At 42.1% G+C, this 9,885-nt stretch overlaps 1 protein-coding gene across 2 annotated transcripts in view; it reads right to left on the reverse strand.

Moving 5' to 3' along the window:
- Positions 1–236: 236 nt before the first annotated feature.
- Positions 237–9,885, reverse strand: part of LOC307127082 (NACHT, LRR and PYD domains-containing protein 3-like) — a 34,751-nt gene continuing 25,102 nt past the window's right edge. For both annotated transcript variants that reach the window (XM_079818071.1, XM_079818070.1), the window contains exon 8: positions 237–1,621. In XM_079818071.1, the coding sequence (XP_079674197.1) occupies positions 1,080–1,621 (542 nt within the window). In that variant the 3' untranslated portion in view covers positions 237–1,079. The remainder of the gene's footprint in view (positions 1,622–9,885) is intronic.

A 9,885-nucleotide genomic window follows, 5' to 3' on the forward strand; every position in this document is an offset into this window, starting at 1 on the left:
GTGTCCTGACATATTATTGTAACAGAGGGATTGAGATGAGAGGCGTGTGGATCCTTATGCAAAGCTTCTTATTGAAGAGGTGTTAATAACAGGCAAGAGTCAGGGACAGGCGAGGGTCATCAAATGGAGAACCCTGAACCAGATTTTGGTTTGTTGCCTCAGGGCAACAATGTGCTATAAAGGTACTAAAACTCCAAGGTTTTCTACATAGGTGGAATAGGGAAAACAAGCAATATGTGCATTAGATAAAGTTTTATTTTGAAAAACATCAAACAATACAAAAACACTACTACTAATTACAACTAACACCTCATGGATTATATTCAAACACCAATCAGGCATAACATTATGACCTGGTGAAGTGAATAACGCTGATTATCTCTTCATTGCGGGACCTGTTAGTGGGTGGGATATATTAGACCGCAAGTGAACATTTTGTCATGTCAAGTCAACCTTGTTTATATAGCGCTTTTAACAATGCAGATTGTTTCAAAGCAGCTTCACAGTGTTAAACAGGAAAATAATGCAACAGAATTTTATTCAGCCGTACAGCCATTCTGGAGAAAACGTTATATAAACGTTATATTATATAAATATATTTTATGAGCCTCAATCCAATAAGTATAATTGCACCATGCAATTACATTAAGAAACATTCATCAACTCTTTTCACACAAGTATTTTCTATCAGTTCACTTCAAAGTCACATATTTAACACTCGTGTGTAATCCGATGTATGACTCTTTACTACTGAATGCGTTCTAATAAAACAAACAGTTTCTCAGCAACCCATCAAAAATAACCATATACATCTTTAATAAACGGTGTTTAACATCAGTGAGACACACACATTTATGAAAAATACAACATTTTAAAGAACCCTAACCCTTTAACTAAAGAACAAAGCACCAAACCCTCTTCACATGATTGCACAGTCACTGAGAGTAAATGGACAAAAACCCGGTAAGAGCTCATGCAGACGTGAAGCATGCTTGGTAACCGAAAGAACAACAGTATATAAAGTGTGTGTGTTTTTTGTTTTTTCTTCAGCCAGGTGTGTATAATACCTCTGTTCTTTATCACAGCATTTCAATCTCACACAGAGAAACTGAGGAACCATCAGGAACCTCAAATCCAGCATAGAGAGACCCAGTGAATTCTTGGGTGAATGTGTGTAAGTGTGTTAGTGTGTTTGTGCCAGAGACGCTGTAGAAGGAGAGAATGCCGGCCGACTCATCCACATACACTCCAAATCTATTTGAGGAACCCGAAGGGACGCGTATGCCAGTTTCCTTACAATCGTGGCAGACAGTGAAGCCGTCGTTAGAGCAGTTCAGACTCCAGGAGTTTTCATTGAATCCAAACCAACAGTTTTCCTTCACTCCTTTCCTGCTGATTTCTTTATATGCCACTGATATATCAGCATCTCCACTCAGTTTAGCCTCCCAGTAACAGCGTCCAGACAGACTCTCACTACACAGAACCTGACGACGCCCATCAAATCTCTCTCGATGATCAGGATATGACTGGGACTCTTTCACAGATGTCACCTTTCTGTTCTTCTCAGACAGAATGAGACGAGTGTTTGCTGTGTTTGGATCCAGTGTGAGATCACAGGCATCTGAACACAAGGAGAGAGACATTTATAACACAACAATAATTACTAAAGCTGTGTATTTGTGTGTGTACAGGTTTGGCTATACTTATAAGGGCCAAATGTCTTTACTTTTATAGTGAAATATTCTATGAACCGACTCTGCGGACATTTTCCTTGTTAGTTAAAAAGACTTAAAGGGGTGATGAATTGAGAAATCAACTTTCCCCTGAGCCTTTGATATATAAAAGTTAATCGTGATATAAGAATATCCTGTAAGTTTCAGAGCTGAAAACATCCTTGTTAGTCAAATAATTATTTTATTGACACCAGGCCCAGAAAACGAGAGATCTCAGAATATGTCGACCACTGACGTAATAGGATGTAGAAGCACCGCCTCAAGCCCGCCCAATTGACTCGTGGAGCTAAACGGGTCGCGCTACCGAGCAATAAACATGCCAGTTCCAGCTCACGTGCGTTTGTTCGCTTCATTTCACAGCGGAAACGATTGTAAGCAAGATACAGGTAGAGACTGGGTTTGCAGACATATTGAGATTAAAACACAGTGCTGTTCCTTCTATATTGAATCCGACAGGAATGGTGCAACACACACTTATGTGAGTAATGGGGCGTTCACACCGGACGCAATTCGCGCGAGTGATTTACATGTCAAGTCAATGCAGAGACGTGAAATGGCATTCTGCGGCGTGATTCGCGCGAATGACGTTCATTGAGCGTTTGGAACGCGTGATTCGCGCGAATTGCTCAAGTTAAAAAATCTACACTTTGGCAGATATTCATGCCGCGTAAACCAATCAGGAGCTTGCTCTAGTAGAAACAAAAATGAGGAGAAAATCTGTATATTAATATCTGGTTCAGACAATATGATTATCACTGTGATAACATTAAATGACATGAAACACAACCCCGTCTCTTTTTGTTAAATGCAACTTTATGTTTGATCAATAATACAAAAGTATAAGTAAAAGGTATAATAAGCTATACATGAAATAAAGCAAACAATTTAAGTTAACAATTTAACAATTTAAGTTAAATAGCCTAAAAATAGAAAAAGTAATGAAACTTCACTTTGCCCTCAGCCTAAACGATTTGCCAGGGAACAAATTATAGATCCATGAGACCAAAGATCGCCTGTTACAAGACGAATTATAGCTGGAGACACACCACAGAGACATCAGAGCCAGCGGCAGACGTCAGAAGGACTGGCCGAGGAAAGGTCGCGTCGTTTATTTGCGTCAATCGCGTCCGGTGTGAACGCACCATAAAACATGTGTTTTTATTGTTTATTTGTTAGTATTGCATTGTAACAGATCATTTTTTATTTTATTTTTTATCTCTTTTCATAGTTCAACATTTTATCAATTAGTTTTGATGTCCCAAGAAATATTTTTTGAGTTCACAATATCTGCCTTTTGCGGGCCGTTCTAAACTTCTGTTGTTAGAAGGGTTTAGTGAGGGAAGTTAGCATGGTGAATGTCTATTTCTCGGTTTCTTGCTATTGCTGTTCTGTTTTTTGTATTTTGTAAATTGCTTAGTGGGGTCGCGCCTTACTCTGAAACGTTCTCTTAGTATAGGCAAGAGTATGTTAAACGGAGGGTTGTTTTGGGACATTTATACTCAGGATTTGACAATATATTTTTCACTGATGGGATTTATAAACATTTTGAATTAGCCTACACCACGCAGGATAATTTAACACAGCAGGATAAGGGGAGACAATTTACTGTGGTTACTTGGAAGGTTAAAGGATTAAATCACTCAGTTAAAGGTCTTTTTCTTCGTGATCCCATTTTTCAAACTTTAGCTAGTGTTTAATGTTGCTGTTAGAGCATAAATAATACATGTAAAATTATAAAGCTCAAAGTTCAATGCCAAGCGAGATATTTTATTTAACAGAAGTTCCCTTTCAAAGCCTACAGCGAACGGCCGATTAGGACTACATCCTGGTACTTCCTTCTTTAATGACGTCAGTAGAACAGTTTGTTGACTAACCTCCCACAAGAATACATGAAAAAGGGGGCGTGGTCTTGTTGCTCTCCCACGTGGAGAAGAGGAAGTGTTGCGTGGAGAAGACGAGGAAGTTTTGCGTTTGAGTGTGTTTGTCGCCATGTCGTCGAGACGCTGTTATTTTCATCCCGGAGTCAAATCACCTTTGTTTGGCTTTCCCAGGGACGCTGTAGAGATCATTGAGCGCATACATCTCCCGTTAAGAGGCGTGACCTTTCCGTGCAACGTGCGCTAAGCTGCTGTCGAATCACAACACAAGAACCGGGCAACGTGCGCTAAGCTGCGGTCAAATCACAACACAGGAACCGTGCAACGTGCGCTAAGCTGCGGTCAAATCACAACACAGGAACCGTGCAACGTGCGCTAAGCTGCGGTCAAATCACAACACAGGAACCGTGCAACGTGCGCTAAGCTGCGGTCAAATCACAACACAGGAACCGGGCAACGTGTGCTAAGCTGCGGTCAAATCACAACACAGGAACCGGGCAACGTGCGCTAAGCTGCTGTCGAATCACAACACAGGAACCGGGCAACGTGCGCTAAGCTGCTGTCGAATCACAACACAGGAACCGGGCAACGTGCGCTAAGCTGCTGTCGAATCACAACACAGCAGGGTTTTTCCTGGGTCAAAAATGGTCTTCGGTGGTGTCTGACAGACATGGTCATCCACACACACAGTAAAAAAGTACTCTACCTATACGTTATCTGTGAGCGCAATACTGACAATACATTTAAAATAAATGCAAAGAAACCGTTTGTAATTTTTGCTTATCTTATTTTGAGATCTGATATTATGTATGATCTCTACCTTGATGTTTGTTTCTTTTGATCCTCATTTTTTAAGGGGCAGTCGTGGCCTAATGGTTAGAGAGACTTGCAACCCAAAGTTTGCGGGTTCGAGTCTCATGTCCGGCAGGAATTGTCGGTGGGGGGAGTGAATACCAGCGCTTTTCTTCCACCCTCAATACCACGACTGAGGTGACCCTTGAGCAAGGCACCAGACCCCCAATCGCTCCCCGGGCAGCCGCAGCAATATGGCTGCCCACTGCTCCGGGTGTGTGTTCACGGTGTGTGTGTTCACTACTGTGTGTGTGCACTTGGATGGGTTAAATGCAGAGCACAAATTCCAAGTATGGGTCACCATACTTGGCCACACGTCACTTCACTTCACTTCACTTTTACAATATTTACTGATAATTGTTTTGGTATAATCATATCATTATTAAAAAGTAGCATTAAAAAATTAACAAATAGCCTAATTTTCTACCATATACAATTTTGTAAAATTATCAGCTAGCTAACAACTTTGTTCTGGTCTCACCTAACTCCAGTCTACACTAAATTATATTTCACTACACATTGTCAACATAAATAAGCTGAATGACTGTGGATGATTAAACTAATTCTTACTATCCACTCTTGCTAAATGGGGTAAGCACACTTGTGTTCTCGTTTCAGAGGTGCTCTGAGTAAATGAAAATACTGATTCGTTCGTTCAGTGTTGGACGGATCAGTTATTCTAACCAGTCGCTAAAATGATTCGATTCAAAGGAGTCATTGGTTCGCGAATCGGACATTAGAAGACGCATTGTGTGCGAATCCCGTCTGTTAGAACATCGCGAAAGATTTGTAACCTCATAACAGAATATAATGTTTTCCCGTTTATTGAAACTATGGTTTATGTCAGCTGGTCAGAGAAGAGTCGATGTTTTTGAGCGCAGTTCACACCCAGAGAAAATTCAAGGAAAAAATTGTCCGAATGCGGCACGTGCAACATGGATTCGGTCTTCCGAACTTTTGATTTTGATTAATATGTGAAATATGAGCCAATATGAGAAGATATCGACAGACAGAGAGAGCGCGCGCGCGCGGGGGAGGAGCTCTCTGCTCGTTCTCTGTCAGTTAACACGGCCGTCTCACAACAAGTGCAACAGTCATCTATTCTACACTCATAGATCACAATAACTCATCAAATAAGGCTTTGGCGGGCCAAAAATTTGTCTTGGCGGCCGCCAAAAAATTTTCAATGCAGGAAAAACCCTGCACAGGAACCGGGCAACGTGCGCTAAGCTGCTGTCGAATCACAACACAGGAACCGGGCAACGTGCGCTAAGCTGCGGTCGAATCACAACACAGGAACCGGGCAACGTGCGCTAAGCTGCTGTCGAATTACAACACAGGAACCGTGCAACGTGCGCTAAGCTGCTGTCGAATCACAACACAGGAACCGGGCAACGTGCGCTAAGCTGCTGTCGAATCACAACACAGGAACCGGGCAACGTGCGCTAAGCTGCTGTCGAATCACAACACAGGAACCGGGCAACGTGCGCTAAGCTGCTGTCGAATCACAACACAGGAACCGGGCAACGTGCGCTAAGCTGCTGTCGAATCACAACACAGGAACCGGGCAACGTGCGCTAGGTTGTGGTCAAATCACAACACAGGAACCGGGCAACGTGCGCTAAGCTGCGGTTGAATCACAACACAGGAACCGGGCAACGTGCGCTAAGCTGCGGTCGAATCACAACACAGGAACCGGGCAACGTGCGCTAAGCTGCTGTCGAATCACAACACAGGAACCGGGCAACGTGCGCTAAGCTGCTGTCGAATCACAACACAGGAACCGGGCAACGTGCGCTAAGCTGCTGTCGAATCACAACACAGGAACCGTGCAACGTGCGCTAAGCTGCTGTCGAATCACAACACAGGAACCGGGCAACGTGCGCTAAGCTGCTGTCGAATCACAACACAGCAACCGGGCAACGTGCACTAAGCTGCTGTCGAATCACAACACAGCAACCGGCAACGTGCGCTAAGCTGCTGTCGAATCACAACACAGGAACCGGGCAACGTGCGCTAAGCTGCTGTCGAATCACAACACAGGAACCGGGCAACGTGCACTAAGCTGCTGTCGAATCACAACACAGGAACCGGGCAACGTGCACTAAGCTGCTGTCGAATCACAACACAGGAACCGGCAACGTGCGCTAAGCTGCTGTCGAATCACAACACAGGAACCGGGCAACGTGCGCTAAGCTGCTGTCGAATTACAACACAGGAACCGGGCAACGTGCGCTAAGCTGCTGTCGAATCACAACACAGGAACCGGGCAACGTGCGCTAAGCTGCTGTCGAATCACAACACAGGAACCGGGCAACGTGCGCTAAGCTGCGGTCGAATCACAACACAGGAACCGGGCAACGTGCGCTAAGCTGCGGTCGAATCACAACACAGGAACCGGGCAACGTGCGCTAAGCTGCTGTCGAATCACAACACAGGAACCGGGCAACGTGCGCTAAGCTGCTGTCGAATCACAACACAGGAACCGGGCAACGTGCGCTAAGCTGCGGTCGAATCACAACACAGGAACCGGGCAACGTGCGCTAAGCTGCTGTCGAATCACAACACAGGAACCGGGCAACGTGCGCTAAGCTGCGGTCGAATCACAACACAGGAACCGGGCAACGTGCGCTAAGCTGCTGTCGAATCACAACACCGGGCAACGTGCGGAACCGGGCAACGTGCGCTAAGCTGTGGTCAAATCACAACACAGGAACCGGGCGACGTGCGCTAAGCTGCGGTCAAATCACAACACAGGAACCGCTGGCACAATCAGAACTCGTTACGTATTTCTGAAGGAGGGACTTCATAGAACAAGGAACTCATCAGCTGTTTTTAGGACAGTGAGAACAGCGGTATACAGATGAGCAAATAGTGTGAAAAATACTGTGTTTTTACACACGAAACATGAACACATGTTATATTGCACACTGTAAACACAATCAAAGCTTCAAAAAAACACGAAGAACGGGACCTTTAAAAGGGGCATGGTATTGGCACATCTAAGGATGTTATCTGGTGATATAATTTTTCTCCAAGAAACGCACCTAAATAAAAATGAATACATCAAGCTAAGATGTAGATGGATCGGTCAAACTTATCACTCTACTTGGGAAGTTAGATCAAGAGGGGAGGCCATACTCTTCAGGAAGGGCACACCATTCACTCATAAGATAACTATCGCAGATAAGGAAGGAAGGTATGTACGTAGTTATTGGACATTTATATTCATTACCCATAACACCGGTTAATATATTTATGGTATAAATTCAGACTCACCTTTATTTTTTAAGCATGTTTTCGCTCGGATCACTGGCATTTCGCAAACAAATTTACTCAGTGCAGGTGACTTGAATTTAGTTTTGGATCCATATCTGGATAGATCATCATCCCATAGAGCACCACTTTCTAATTCCAGCATTTTTATGAAGGAATATTGTAATAATACTAATTTGATGTTCACAATGTAGAATTGATTATTTCTTGGCTGATGCTAAATTGGTGCCACTTGCTAGTAAGGTTGCGTATCATGATATAGTGATTTCAGATCATGCTCCTCTTTCATTCTCTTTAAATCTAGCTAACTTGCCTCATTGTGACAGGATATGGAAACTGGACCCACAGCTTTTAAAGGAACCACAGTTTTGCAATTTTATAAGAAGACAAATTTATTTTTTCTTTGAGATGAATGATCTTCCTGGAACGTCCCCCTCAATATTGTGGGAAACCATGAAAGCTTATATAAGGGGTTGTATTATTTATTTTCAGGATGCTAGAAAGAAAAGAAAAAGGGCTGAGTCGGCAAATCTAGAACAACAAATTTATAGATTGGATAAAGAAAATGTGGTGTTCCCATCCATGGAGATCTATAAGAAGATCCTTTTATTAACCCCCTCAAGGGGTTGTGCCGGCGCGATCGGCTCTCTTTTTTTCTTATCAGTGCCAAAGATACTCAAATAACTCTGTTGTTTTTTTATCATTCATGCAAGTGTTATACATCATTATATTCTGTTAATTTTCAATTTTTTTTGTGTACAGTCACAATAAAAACAAATTGTTGTGCTTTTTGCAAAATAAGGGAAACAAACATGATTTGCGATCTTCAGCCTCTCTCTCAATGATGTCTAATCTGATTCTCTTCAGAAAATGACCTCTATCTTAGTGAATACTTGTCTCACAAACATGAGACATATGTTTAAAGAAATGTTGAAATGTCAGGTTTTAAATCATGTAAAACGAAAACAAATATTCTGTGTTTATGTAATCTGTGTGAAAAGTGGGAGATATCAGTCAACTCATTACTGCCTCATTATCCGGCCACGCCCACTGACCGCACGCTCATTCAAATTCAAATACAGGCGACCCATGCGTCGACGCCCACACACACATCAACTCATTTCATGCAAACACAACTAGTGAAGCTACAGTTCAGATACATCGCTTTGAGTAATAATCCTGGAATAATTCTCCTCACGGAAAGCTGATGCAGGGCTTACTGTAAGGCAAGTTTAAAAGGCTCAGATAGCATCTGTGAATAGCCTATTAAATGCAAAAAGACTGTTTAATTATAAATCCTGATGCAACATGATGCAAGACTGTTTAGACAAGATTTATTTGGCCTGTTTTCGTTTTGTATAAATTGTATCTTAATTTTAATCAATGTTTTTAATATAGTTGCTTCTTATTTTATTCAGTAGGAAAGGTTAATATTATTAACATTATTTTTCTACTTCAAATTCTTTATCTTTTTCAAAACATCCCAGTATTTTTACCTAAGATTTTTTTCACGCAACTGGATTCAAACATTATTCCTTTCTTGTGGGATTATAAAGCCCATAGAATAAGCAAAGCTCACCTTTGTAAACCCAAAGCTGTAGGTGGACTGGCACTCCCTAACTTCTATCTTTATTATTATTCTTGTGCTCTTCAAACTATCATAGTGTGGTTAGATCACAACTTTACACAGTCCACTTGGATCCAAATGGAAATATAAACACGCATCCCGTATGATATTGGGGCGGTGATCTTGTCTCCTATAAAAATAGCTAAACTGGCCTATAATAATAATTGTATAATCCATAGTACTACTCGCATTTGGAAGCAGATTAAATCAAAATTTGTAATCTTTCCTCTTACCAATTGGAGGGAACCCTTCATTTACTCCTTCTACTATGGACTCTGCTTTCACAAAGTGGAGAGACTTGGGCATTCAAACTATTGGTGAAATATTTATTGATGGTTCTTTTGCCTCTTTTAGTCAGCTGCAGGCACAATATGGTTTCCATAAAAACACATTTTTTCCAATATTCGCAGCTCGGGGATTATGTTAGAAAGCATTTGCCTTGTCTGAATGAGGCTTCTTCTGCGAAGTTTGATAAGCTCTTAAGTCTTGGGAATGGGGTTATACACTGATCTCTCTACTG

This window comes from Gobio gobio (assembly GCF_949357685.1).
Source record: "Gobio gobio genome assembly, chromosome: 5".
In the NCBI taxonomy this organism is placed as follows: domain Eukaryota; kingdom Metazoa; phylum Chordata; class Actinopteri; order Cypriniformes; family Gobionidae; genus Gobio; species Gobio gobio.